At 37.3% G+C, this 15,000-nt stretch overlaps 1 protein-coding gene across 18 annotated transcripts in view; it reads right to left on the reverse strand.

Moving 5' to 3' along the window:
• NRXN1 (neurexin 1) overlaps positions 1-15,000 on the reverse strand; it is a 4,168,553-nt gene that overhangs the window by 672,583 nt on the left and 3,480,970 nt on the right. For all 18 annotated transcript variants that reach the window (XM_044054788.1, XM_044054802.1, XM_044054867.1 and 15 more), the window contains one exon: positions 4,181-4,365. In XM_044054788.1, coding sequence (XP_043910723.1) covers positions 4,181-4,365 — 185 coding nt within the window. The remainder of the gene's footprint in view (positions 1-4,180; positions 4,366-15,000) is intronic.

Raw genomic sequence — 15,000 nt, forward strand, 5'->3', positions numbered from 1 at the left:
GGGGTTACCAGACTGCAGAATGGCACCAGGCACAACAATAACAGTATGTTGTGAGAAATATCTTCTGTCATACACAGGCAACAGTAAAAGTGCAGAATTATCAAAGTTCTAACATTAAAGTCCACTCACGTTTTCTAACCTTTTGTTAAGATTTTATGATTTTTTGTACAATGCATAGACAAAGTAACTGTCTCCTTGAAATAACTGCTCAGTTATTAGAAAACATGAGGTGACTGTTACACATGCTAATGTTCTAACTGCATATGACATGGTCCCAGGACTATACTGGCAAACAGGCTGAAGGGAACAGAAAAAGCGGCTGCATGCAAACAATGTGGCATTACAGGCAGACTCTATACAGAGAACATATATGGACAAGTATTGTGTGCAAAAAAAAAGTAACACAACTACTTCAGTCAAGTTATTGTTTCTGTGTTCAGAGAGCATTATTTAGCTTATGTCAGTTGGATTAGGAATTTAATTTTAGTGACTAAAGATCTTACTAAACTGTAACTCAACATTAAGTGCTTTTCAGAAAAATGCTAGCACACTGAGCACAACTTCTACCAGAGAGTGCTTTCAAAAACTATTGGCAGAGACATAGATGTGGTTAAGTGCAAATGATCAAATTTCATGCAAACCAGTAAATGAAATTAAGTCAATCACATCCTGGCTGATGTTAATGATATACTTAAAAACAAAGAAAATTAAAAAAATGAGTGAAATAAACTTTAAAAGTTGAAATATATTCTTCACAAGATTGTTTCTCACACCCAAATGATCCTTCAACATCTAATGGTTAAACCCAGATGATGATGACTACATAAAAATATATATATATATATATATATATATATATATATATGTATATGTTTGTTTATATATATATATATATATATATATATATATATATATATATATATATATATATATATATATATGTTTATATAGACAGATATAAAGATATAAATATAGACAGATAGATAGATATAGACAGATATATGTATGTATGTATATGTAGATACATATACTGGATTTTAAAACTGCCTTGCTGATTAAACTGACAACATAGTGATGAAGCACAACAGCAAAACAAAACACCTCTCTTGTACTGTAATTTGTAGTTAGCAAGTTATTATTAAGAAATATTGTAATACATATGCAATTCCTGAACATTAAATATTAACATAGGGAAGCTGCAGATCAAATTTAATTTGTCAGTCAGTAGTAATTACCATTCTACTAACAGACTCCCATGGAAATAAAATTGAAATGTTGGTGAATTTTTGACTATTGGCATTTTGTCTATGATGATTATCAAAAGTCAAGTATTCTGACCAGTGGTGGTATTTTTGGGAAGCTAATAAAGAGTTTGTGATGGGCATCAGCCAACATCCTCTTTTATTACATCTGAGAGCCTCAAAGTGAGTGAAACAGAATTTACTAGTTTGCATTTTAAGGTCATGATCCATTCTTTGTCTTAGCTATTATCAGTTTTCATGTAAATCAGCAATGGCCGACATGCTTATGTATATAGTAGCTGGTACTGTCTAGTTTCCTCATCCAAGCTTTCCTTGTATTTTCATTATGTTTTTATAAATGTTTGATGTCATACCATCTGCAACATTTGTGTTTTTTCCTTCTTTATAATTTGCATAGCTGCTTGGTGAGGTGCTTCTTACTTCAGTTTTTGCAAATCCCAACTCTGTTTTACAATTACTTCATGCCTAATTCAATGAGATTTTATAAGGATCTTCCAATGGTTTTCAAGTTGGCCCTGTTGACTTCAGAGCTGTCAGTTTTGCTTAGTTTATCTCTGTGCTAATGTTGATTTTGACTCATTCTGTACTATCACATACCTGCATGCTTGATACAATTGCCTACATTCAGATCTGAGATCCTGTTTCACTCCTCATATGAGGTGAGCACAACTAGGACAACTGTCATAGTCGGGCAATGGAATGCCAGCAGAGCCTTCATTCTTCATGGATGGGTGTAACTTAGTACAGTGCTATTCTACATAGGATGCTGAGGAATCACATACTGCAGCTTATGTCTTATTCTAAGGTCCACTGAAAGAAAAAGTGGAACCTGCAGTCTGCAAGAAAGTCGACTCAGACAGAGGCATGGGGTGTGTATATACGTTTCTATACTATTAGGAAGATAAGTGTGATAAAGAAAATAGCAAGTGACATTCATAACAACAGTTTGCAAATTCTGCACTTGTAGTGGATGAAGAAGATTGCACAGCTGAATGCACCTGTGCATCCTTTAATCAGAAATATTATAAAGAAATACATTAACAGAGCTTTGTATGCAAGATGGCAATAAACAAGGTTTGTACAATTCAGTGTCTGTGAAGCTGATAAATATAATCAGAAGATAATAGCTATCATGGCTTTATCAAGGTGAAACTCCTGGCTTACAATCATAACTTGCATTTCCCCTATAACATTTAGAATGTGTCCAGCACTGTAAGACAAACTTCATATAATACAGGAATACTGGATATCAGATGGGATGTATGCCTTGCGTATCTTTTATGAAACTATGACTACATTTTACAATGAAAGGGACTCATACTCGCAAACCATGATAATCCCAGGTTTGATGAAAGTCCATACTTGAATCGAATGACAAATATACACTAAGTATCTACAGTGATTTACTAGTCTGCCTTCAGGTAGAAAGCTGCATACAAATTCAGTTCACTTTATTTCAAAAAGAAACTCTTCAGCTTAATAACATAACTTAACATGGGAAGACTGCAACAGATGCAGTATTTTCCAACATTTCCATGTTTCAGATTCAAGGTCCCCTGTGTCCATTACACATTAATCTTTAGATGCAATTTGCGTCAAAATGCATGGTTGTTGACAAATATTATGCACATTAGTTACAGCAACATAAAAATTCTATCCATTGTGTCTATATTATTTAACGATAAAATGAACACAGGGGACATAGTGCATGCAGACTAATTTTTGTTTTATTTATTTATTTTTATTATTATTTGCTATTTGTTGAATAGGTCGGTCCCACTATACCAATGGCCTTTTTTCAGGGTCGACTCAAGGTGTTATTCATACTGATGAGAGTAAATTCGGCTGAGACATCAAGGAACTGCCCTTCTCTTTTTGATAAGTGCCATGGAATCTTTCACATCTACCTGAGCTGCCACCAACTCAGGCAGACAGGGTCTGGTTTAAAGTCTCATATGAAGGAAGGATAAGATTTTAAATTGTATACATTGAAAGGTGGAAATACTTATCAAAGCTTTATCAGTTTGTGATAACACAGAAAGAGAGACAGAAATGGGGATTTGGATACATGTGGAAGCATTATGACCAAAATTAAAAAAGACCTATCAGAGTTATGCTGTTGTGCAGATATGGATATATATATATATATATATATATATATATATATATATATATATATATATATATATGTATTAGCTTTCAATATAGGTCTTAATACATTCACTGTGGAGCAGTGTTGGTAGACTTTTTGTACTTATTTTTTCTAAGTAAATAAAAGAAGAAGAGAAAGACAGATGCATAGATGCATTACTGATGGACAAGTATAAAGTGGAACTCAGCCACAGAGGTGGTTTCTAGACAGAGAGCAACCTTATCATGCCATGCTGTGAAATAAGCCTGATATGCAAAATATTGTCCTTACAAGTATAACTAAACATTGGCAATCTTTATCGGCAATACATTTCTGAGGACTTGCCAAAGGGCAATAAATTTCCAATTATGCTAAAAGAAAAATTACAAAAAAGTTCAGTACAATGATATAAATTAATGTTATCAATAATATTCTAAAAGGAAAGTCAGTAGATTTCACCCAAAAGTTATAACCATGACTTTTAAAGATACTGCTGTAAAGCTATAAAACAAGGAGATAATAAAACAATAAAACAACCCCTATGCTAGTTAACTGCAGCTTGGTCATTGCTTCAGAATAGACAGAATGTGTGTATATAGCTTAATTCACCAGTCATTAATGACACATCTGCGGTATCTCAGAGATGCTATAAAAAAGATCATCTCCATTTAATGAAGCAAACAAAAAAGAAACAATGCAGTTATAATAATGATTTTGTGTCACTGGTGCCTTTGGAAATTTCAGTCTAAATATACGAGAGTATTATTTTGTATGGTCCATTACTTACTATATGTAACTGCAGATAGTCTCCAAGCCCACTTGAGCTGTCTACACGTACTAGTACTGCATCTTTCAGTTCAGTGCTAAATCCTACAGTCAGCCTGTCAGCGCGCGTGCTTGGTCGGTCGTTGGGGGGCCACGTGTATGTGATTAATCCTCCACCACCTTTCCCAAAGATATACGTTGTTCCAGCTGTGAAATGAAGCAAAGAAAATGTGAATGGCTACACTAATCCATTCTGTGCACAACCTGCCTGCATGAGCCTATTAAAGAGTACAAAATATAATCATTTATACAAAGTGCAATGGTTGCATGTAACACATACTTGAGAAATGCTTGGAGCTGCTTTAGTATATACAAAATGAAAAGAATCATTGTTAATATTGATAACAATTTAGGCAAAGCAAAGCAGCACAAATATAGAATCAGTACAGATAAGAAGCAATTTGCTCTATCCACAAAGTTCAGAACATATTGACTGCGTATGCCTTAGAGCTAGTGAGTTAATGCTATGAAAAGAGCACAAAAGATGCAGTTAGGCTATCCTGCACAGTGAAGCAAAACAGAGCAGATAAATTCAAAAGACTTTTATGAGCCTAAGGTTTATCAGCTCATGGCAGCAGAGATGACTAATGCTGGAGTAAAGGCAAGCTTCACTAGTCATGTCATAACACTGCAGATATGGTACCACATTGAAGCTATATGTTAAACAATACAGCACATTATTTTCATAGACAGAGTCACATAAGCATAAAGAACTTAACTATATCAGAAAGTAATTACCGATGATATGTTTAAAACTACTGAAAAGCATCTGAATAAAACAGAACTGGATAAAAATACAGTATAGCAGATAAATCCATGTAACAGCAAAAAAGAAGTGAATGTTACCTTATTGGATTACATCATTTTTTTTTAAGTATCAGTAACATTTGAAATGCTTTTCATTTACCATCTATTCCCTCTGAGATGATACACCAAAGATGGTAAATGTGTACACAGGACTCGTATATTACCACTCTCCTACGGACTGAGTGGCACATTCTGTATATGGTTTATACGTGGCCAGAGTACCTTTTCCTCATGGTGTCTAATACTCATCATTACCATATGACTTACATAATACTGCAACTTACACGTTATTTTTGTTAGTAATATCATGCATGTTGCTTTCAAAAATAAAAAAGGCCAAAAGCCCTGCATGTTTAACATATTTGGTGTTGGGGCTGTCTACTCACAAGCATTTATAGAAAAGTAATACTGCCAGAAAAAGACTGACTGCTGAAGCCCTCACAATGTGATCTAATGGTGTCTGTATTTCAAAAAATCCATGCAGTATTTCCTAGGAATGGTCATTTCATATAGAAAAGTCTCTGGAGATATTTTACTTATGAGTGACTCGCACTCTGTCCAGTTCCCAGAAACAAGTAACAATTATTCACTTCTGCCAGAAGGATTTGTTGGTATGCTCCTGATAATTATTTTATATTCTATTGATCTTGTACTTAGCCTCTGTTCTGGTTCACCAGTGTAAGCATCTAGTAAAAATGTTCTCTGGAGAAGAAATAGTTCTGAAAAGAACAAATTCCTTTCCATCTGGCCAGTCGAGCAAACAATAAAACTCCTTTGTCAGCTTTGTCCTAGATGTGTAATGATGCTTCAAGCCTACTAAGAAGTATGCAACATGCCATATATATATATATATATATATATATATATATATATATATATATATATATATATATATATGTGTGTGTGTGTGTGTGTGTGTGTGTGTGTGCACACACACACACATATATATATATATATATATATATATATATACATATGTATGTGTGTGTGTGCGTACAGTACACATATATGTATATATATATATATATATATATATATATATATATATATATATACATATATGTGTGTGTGTGTGTGTGTGTGTGTGTGTGTGTACATGTGTGTGTACAGTACACACACACACACACATATATATATATAGATATATATATATATATATATAAATGTGTGTGTGTGTGTACAGTACACACACACACACGCACGCACACACACACACACACACACACACACACATATATATATATATATATATATGGGTATGAGTGTGTGTGCACATGTGTGTGCGTGTGTGTGTGTGTGTGTAATGCACACACACACACACACACACACACACATATATATATATATATATACATATGTATATGTGTGTGTGCGTACAGTACACATATATGTATATATATATATATATATATATATATATACATATATGTGTGTGTGTGTGTGTGTGTGTGTGTGTGTGTACAGTACACACACACACACGCACGCACACACACACATATATATATATATATATATATATATATATATATATATATATATATAAATGTGTGTGTGTGTGTGTGTGTGTGTGTACACACACACACACACACACACACACACACACACACACACACACACACACACACACACACACATATATATATATATATATATATATATATATATAAAAACATGATTACAAATCTGGGCTGATGAATAGCCTTGAAAGAACAGACAAATATGGTCTTTATGCAAATTCATCTCAAATGTAATTTTTCTTTACTTTAAAAAAAATCCATCTGTATAATGATATCATAGTTAAGTGAGCTTGGAAGAAATACTCAAGAAAACTTTTCTTTAAAATTGACTTGATATTTGGTGAGTCTGCGAGCATTCTGCTATAAAACTAGCTAAACGTTGTATCTTTTTCTTTTCTCTCTCCTAAGTGAAACAGATTTATCTTGATGGTATCTTGCCTTCTTCATTTTTGATACCCTCTCCCCTGCCAATTTCCTTACAAAGCAAACCCAATCATTCATCGACTCTTTGACTTCCCTCTTGTCTGACACCTTTTGAACCATAAGTTCCAAACGTATGACATAGATTTTCTGCTCTATCTACTCTTATAATCATCAGTGACATGTAAAGTGGATGTAAATGTCGACAATGATTACACTTGTTTTGACCAGAATCTGATCCATGACACCTACAAAATGTTGCTAGCTATATGATATTCTGACAGAAAATAGAAGGAATGCTAATGGATATGGCACGATTTACGTGTTAGCCACATAATTCAGTAGTCCAAGTAGCATTTTGGATTCATGGCTGGAGACTTTATTATCATTATTTTTACAAGTCCTTAAGATTAAGAATTAATGAATGCAGACATAGAAGCACTAAAGAAGTTTGATTACACAATGGTACTTCATGTTTGAACTATCTATTATATACCTGCTTATGCATTTATGTGCTTACTGAATACAACTCTGTAGGACATTGTATCTTCTTTTTGTTGCTGATAGTTATGACTGTATATCAGTCTTACTTGCAGTCTTCAACAACTTAGTACAAAATGTTTACCCATGAAATTATGGATATATGAGTACAGAGTGACTGATCTTTGGCTGATAGCTTAATGGTAAGGTATCAGCGGTACAGCTCCAAATTCCATGTTTAGATTTGACATCCATTCAGAGTCTGTGTATTGTTTGTATGTTCTTCCCATGTGTGTGTGTGTGTGTGTGTGTGTGTGTGTGTGTGTGTGTGTGTGTGTGTGTGTGTGTGTGTGTGTGTGTGTGTGTGTGTGTGTGTGTATGTGTTTGTGTGTATGTGTGTGTGTGTGTGTGTGTGTATGTGTGTGTGTGTGTGTGTGTGTGTGTATATGTGTGTGTGTGTGTGTGTGTGTGTGTGTGTGTATGTGTGTGTGTGTGTGTGTGTGTGTGTGTGTATATGTGTGTGTGTGTGTGTGTGTGTGTGTGTGTGTGTGTGTGTGTGCGCGCGCTCGCGTGTGTTTGTATCTGTGTGTCTTTATGTGTGTGTGCGCCTGTGTATTTGTGAATGTATGTGCTTTGTTCACCTGTAATGAAATTTCCTCCCACCTCCCATAAATAATTTAGGTTACAGTATATAGTATACTTTCAGGACTTCTAACAATTTGAGACCTGTGCCCTGTTCACTGCCTTTGTCAGCCAGCTCATCATTCACAAATTTGGTGGTTGTTACAAGAATTCACAATGAGACATCTGGAAGATTATATTTACTTATCATAGCCTTTTTATCTGTAATCAGCTGCCTTCCTTGCCTTTATATGCAATATGAGGCCTTTTTCTGGAGGAACCTTAAATTGCACTTTTTCAGGAAAGTCTTCCTAAATGTAATAATTTTTTTTTGTTTAATATTTACTTATTTTTACTTTTAATTACTTATTTTAACTTTTTATTTATTAATCAATGCCATATAAAGAAAGAAAGAAAGAAAGAAAGAAAGAAAAAGAAAACATATAAAAAATACAAATATGTAAAGTTATTCTTTATAAAGGGACTAGGTCTGTTACAATGATCGCAGTCTTGCAGAGTAGGACAGCTTGTTGAAACTATCATGTATAAAATAGTATGACACAGAGATTTTTTGGAAGTGAATTAATCCCCAATGGTGATTCATGCCATTATCTCCAATTAAAGACCCAAACTCCAGTATCTCACCATTTTGAGAACGGAAGCGATTCTGATGAGTTGTTTTACCTGACAAAACTGCTCTTGAAGGAAGACTAGACTGTTCCTGGCATGGGATATAAGAGACCAAGTTGTAACAGTACTGTTACATGTTTTTGCTACTCAGATTGATCGCATTAGGACAGGCATTGCCACATGGCTCACTCATTAAACTGGCAGTATTAAAATAGAGTAGTCAAGTATGGCAGTTTTCCTTGTGCTGTTATCCACTTTTAAGAGGTTCATTGCTAGGAAACCATGAGTCAGGAATTCAAGGAAATCTTAATGTGACATTTCGCATAAAGAGAAAGTGAACATGTACCATTATTATTATTCCCCAGAGTGAAGCCATCCCATAATTGTATGAACACATCTGTCTGTTTTCAATAGGAGCCGCCCTACAATGGAATGATCTTCATCAGGGTCTCATCTGCAAATTGTTTAATCTTCAAACATTTTGTAGTCTGAAATAAGATTAGGGAGTTATTAAGGGTATAAAAAGCAGCACGTTGTCATATTTTGTTCAAATGTCTAATTCATTCAGTTGTATTACTAACCTTCTTTAAACCTGATTTCCTTTGCATCTGGGGAGAATATATATTCTTATTTACCTTAGCAGAGGGTCCATGCAGAACCTGTGTTTACCTTTGTGGTCTGCTACAATGACAGTACAAAAACTTTCAAAAAATGTATACCACCAAAGATGCTTAATAGCCAACAAATGGACATCCTCATTTATAAGGATATTTTCTTTATCATGTCAGTTAAACATAACAAACCCTGAGCCTACAATAGCTCTAAGAAGGTAAAGTCCCTGCTGGAATGCTTTCAGTGGCCAAATGGTTCAAAAACAGACATGGTAACTTATTATCCTGATTTCCTTATTATGGTCTGGCACTTAGCACAGACAATTACAGCTATATACTGTTTCTGTAGTGTTTGGACGGATTCACATGATATCCATTTGCCTACTGTATGACTGTAAGTTATTTTATGCGACAGTGTTAATGAGCTGTCCCTGGAAAGGACCTCGTGTCCAGAGGACTTACTCAATTATAAAATGAAAGATGCTCATACAGTTGCCCTATGTTGTAGAAATCTTACTTTCATAGGAAAGAGATACTTTAAGCATGTCTTGATAAAATGTGTTGGATTTTATTCTTTAACTTTCTGTTTATACATGCAACATGCTCTACTTTTCACTTTTTTCAGGAGCTACAAACATATGCAGGTCATGTCCCGACAGCTTTGTTTCCTTGATCTCCAAGGATGCCTGGAATATTTAAACCTTAGGACAAGGATGAGTGCACTTGCATTAATAAATTTCTGCAAACACGTCAGCAACAGACAAGAGTTACAGAGATGTCTCAAAGATTTCCTGATTATATATATGTGTCTGTGGGTATATATCTATATCTATATATTTATATATATATATATATATATATATATATATATATATATATATATATATATATATATATATATATATATATATGACATTTCCCTTCAGTTGGCAACTAACCCAATCTACATTGAAAATAGAAACATTGGCATGTGCAACTTTAAAACATTGTTTTTTTCATGGTGATATATTAACTCCAGGACTCCACAATCCCCGGGGAAAGTGAATATTCCCTTTTCTGGGGATTGTCAGTTTTGCACACTTATTAACATTATATATAATATTATCCATATATGTGTGTAGACATAAATATAAACACATACACATACACATACACACACACACACACACACACACACACACACACACACACGTATACATCTATATATATATATATATATATATATATATATATATATATATATATGTATGTCTACCTGACATTGCCGACACTCCAGAATGCCGACAACCATATGGCCACCATATGATCGGCATTCGGAATGCTGACAATGCGGAAAGTACAGTTTTGTACCTACCATAAATGTAGATGTTCGAGTGCTAATACAGCTGCAGTCATAACCGATGGGTTCTCCTGCCATCAGGCGGGTCCTCAGTCGGCCGAATTCCAAAGTCTAGGTCTGGCGTCAGTTGTCGTCGCTTCTTCCCTGACGTTAGTGCGACAGGGGTATAAAAGAACCAGCCAATGCCATTTTCTTCAGTTTTTCTTGCCCCAGATGTCAGGTGCCCCCAGAAGGAAGGCAATACATAAATTTGTGTAATAAAGCAATGCCATATAATCAAAATACAGTAGTTGCAAGCAAATACACCATAAATGAATACCCCAATCAGGTTGTATGAGGAGGTGTTAGCCAAAAGGCCTGTCCCAAGAGGGGAAGGAGGGAGGGAAACCTGGACTGCAGCTGTATTGGCACTTGAACATCTACATTTATGGTAGGTACAAAACTGTACTATGTTCATCGTGCATACAGCTGCAGTCATAACAGATGGGTAGAATCCCAAAGCTAAGAAAGGGGTGGTAGGCACTAGGTGGAACTAGGAGGAGCCAGGATGCCCTGCAAGACTGCAGTGGCAAAGCCTGCTCTAGTTTTGGAGTATAATGGTAGGTGGTAGTGCTTGGAGAAGGTATGCACAGAACTCCAAGTGGCTGCTTCCAAAATATCTTTGGTAGGAACTCCTCTGAGGAAAGCTGCAGAGGTAGCTGTGGCCCTTGTGGGGTGAGATCTGATGCCTGCAGGTACAGTTTTACCATGAAAAGAGTAACAAAAGCTTATGCAGTGGGCTATCCATTTTGAAATTGTCTGTTTGGAAATTGGTTTCCCTTGAGCTCCTATAGCATAGGACACAAAGAGCTGTTCTGATTTTCTGAAAGGCTTTGTTCTGTCCAAATAATAACGCAGCTGTCTGTGGATGTCCAAGGAATGTAGTAGTCTCTCCCCTTTGTTTTGAGGATTAGGGTAAAAGGTAGGTAAGTGTATAGCCTGATTCAAAGCTACCCTGGATACCACCTTTGGCATAAAGGACGGGTTGGTTTGTAAGGAAACTCTGTCCTGATGGAGGATGATAAAAGGCTGCACAGCCATGAGGGCTTGTAGTTCCAATACCCTACGAGCTGAGGCGATAGCCAGAAGGAAAGCTGTTTTCCAGGACAAATATTGCAAATCTGTTGAGGCAGCTGGCTCAAAAGGAGGCAAGGTCAGCTTTTCTAGAATGAAATTGAGGTCCCAAGCAGGTATTGGTTGTTTCCTTGGGGGTTTTATATTCTTAGCCCGTCTGAGGAACTGTCTTAAGAGGGGGTGAGAGAATAAAGGTGGATCAGTGTTGTATTCTGCAGAAATGGCTGAGGCATGGATTTTGATGGAGGAGAATGAAAGTCCACTGCTTAGCAGCTCAGCTAGATACTGTAATATTTGAGGTAAATTCAGTTTTCCAGGATTCTGGCCCTTTTTCTCATTCCAGGCACAAAACCATTTCCATTTTGCGGAGTAAGCTTTTCTAGTAGACGGCCTTCTGGCCTCCAAAATGACATCCTGCACTTCCTTGGAGAGTAGGGTCTGTTGTGATGTTAAGGAATCTTCCATGCAGCCAAATTGAGTGTTTTCAGCTGACTGTGAAGAGTTTTGAAGCTGTGCTGAGTCAGAAGAAGAGGCATTAGAGGTAGGGTCCATGGAAGGGAATGCGTCAGGCTCCTCAGGATTGGGTACCAGTGCTGTCTTGGCCAGTCTGGAGCAATGAGAATCATCTTTGGTCTGTCTGCTCTGGTTTTTAATAGAACTTTGGGCAGCAGAGGAAGAGGTGGAAAGGCATAAACTGTCATTGTTGTCCAACTGAAAGAGAGAGCGTCCACTCTCCAGGCCTTTGGATGAAAAGTCCTTGAGCAGAATTTTGTCAATTGATGATTTTTTGTGGGAGGCAAAGAGATCTATGTCTGGCCTTCCCCATGCTTGAACTGTCTCTGTAAAAACTTGAGGATGCAACTTCCATTCGTGTGGATCTGTCATATTTCTGCTTAGGTTGTCTGCCAGCGTGTTTTCCTTGCCTGGCAAGTACTGTGCTTGAAGTTCGATTTGTAATTCCAGAGCCATGTTCCAAAGTGACATGGCCAGCCTGCATAGGGGGTATGAATAGGTTCCTCCCTGTTTGTTTACATACCACATTACTGTGGTGTTGTCTGTCCTTATCAATAGTTGACCTGGATGCAGAAGGTCTTTGAAAGCTATAATAGCATTTATTACTGCTAGCATTTCCTTTTGATTGATGTGAAGGTGCTTTTCTTTTTGGGACCATTTGCTCTGAATGCACCGATCTGTCATGTGCGCCCCCCAGGCATAGTCCGAGGCGTCTGTTGTGATGACTTGATTTGCTTGAGGCTTGCAGAATGGGAGACCTGTGTTTGTTTGGCATGCTTGAGCCCACCACAGAAATTCCTTTTGAAGACATGGAATTAGTGGTATTATTGTTTCCAAACTGTGGCTGTGTTGAGACCATAGGTTTTTCAGGTACCATTGAAGTTTCCTCATATGCAGCTTTGCACATGGGATTAGTAGGATGCAAGATGCCATGAATCCCAGAGCCTGCAGGATTTTCCTTGCAGTCAGCCTGGTGAAATTTGATAGTGCTCTGAAGTATTGAGTTAGTTGCCCCTGCTTCTCTGGCGTGAGGTAGGCCATCTGAGTGTTTGTGTCCAAGTTGGCACCCAGGAAAATTATTTTCTGAGAGGGTATTAGCCTTGATTTCTTTTTGTTGACTGTGTATCCCAGAGAATTCAACAACATTATTACAAAAGCCAGATGTTTCAGAAGTATGTGCTTGCTGTCCGCTTGGATCAGGCAGTCGTCCAAATATGGGTATATTTGTATCCCTTGAAGTCTGCAGTAGGCAATTACTGATGCCAGGCATTTCGTGAATACTCTGGGTGCAGTAGATAAGCCAAAGGGTAATGCAGAGAATTGATAATGGGTTGAACCTGCAAGAAATCTGAGGTATCTTCTGCAATTTTGTCTGATTGGGACATGCAGGTATGCCTCCTTGAGGTCCAATGTTACCAGCCAAGACTCCTTGCCCAGCATGGGAAGAAGCTGCTGTAATGTGAGCATCTTGAATTTTGTACGAGTAAAAATGTGTTTAGGATGGATAGGTCCAAAATAGGTCTCCAATCTTTTCCCTTCCTTGGTACCAGGAATAGTCTGGAATCAAAACCTTGACCTTGTTCGTGAGTAGGTACCTCTTGAATAGCTTTCATGTCCATGAGATCTGAAATTTGTCTTTGTGCCTCTGCCCTTTGATTGTGTGGCAGGTTTGGCATGCCTCTCATTTTTGGAAGAGTGTGAAAATGGAATCTGTAGCCTCTGTTTATAATGTCCAGGATCCATTTGTCTTTTGTGACAATATGCCATTTTTTTGAAAATAATGCCAGTTTTCCGCCTAAGGGTGCTGCCATTTGAGCCTTGCTTGGCATGTAAAGGGGAAAGTCATTGGGTTTGCTTTCTGAATGGCTGTGAACTATCCTCACCGCCTCTTAGTGTAGGAGCTTGCCATTGTCTGCCTCTAAACGATCCTTGAGATTGCCCTCTGCCCCTCGGGTGCACGTATCTACCTCTTTGGGGTCTGTCCGTGGCTGGAAAGGACCAATTTTTGGAAGGCCAATTTCTACTGAAACGTGGAGGTTGTACCTGTAGAAAATCTTTCTCTGTTTGCATTGATTTAGCCTTTTCCTCCATTTTCTTTAATACCTCCTCAGCTTTAACACCAAATAATACATCCTTTTGTAGAGGGGCATCTAGTAATTTAGCTTTGACATGATCTGGTAAGGTTTGCTCCTTGAGCCAGGCATGTCTACGTATGACTGATCCTGTAACAGCAGCTCTACATGAGGCCTCTAGAGCATCAAAACCACATTGCAAGGTATGTTTACCCACTTGTTCTGCACTATGCATCAAATCCTGCAACTCCTTCAAGTCTGGTTGTTCAGGTTGTGACATTTTACTTCTCAACTGTGATAACAGAAACTGTTGGTACTTTAGCATATGGAACTGGCAGTTTAATGCCCTCATGGTTAAGGTGGCAGAGGTGTATACCTTTTTTCCCCACCTTTCTAAGGATCTGGAATCTCTCTCGGAAGGTAATGGATTTTTAGCAGTGGAGGCCTTAATTCCCTTGGGGCCCTGTGAGATAGTTTCTGGGTCAGACGCATGGCTTTTGTATAAAAATTGGTGTGAGTCAGGAACCCGGTAGTACCTGTCAGGCTTGACTGGGGCTGGAGGTAAGGAATCCGGGTTAAGGCAGGCCTCCAAGTACACATCATCTAGTATGTCTAAGACAGGAGGTATAGCCAGAGGCCTGTGCTGAGGTAGCAAGAGA

This window comes from Protopterus annectens, chromosome 1.part2 (assembly GCF_019279795.1).
Source record: "Protopterus annectens isolate FY-2018-M chromosome 1.part2, PAN1.0, whole genome shotgun sequence".
NCBI classification, from domain to species: domain Eukaryota; kingdom Metazoa; phylum Chordata; order Ceratodontiformes; family Protopteridae; genus Protopterus; species Protopterus annectens.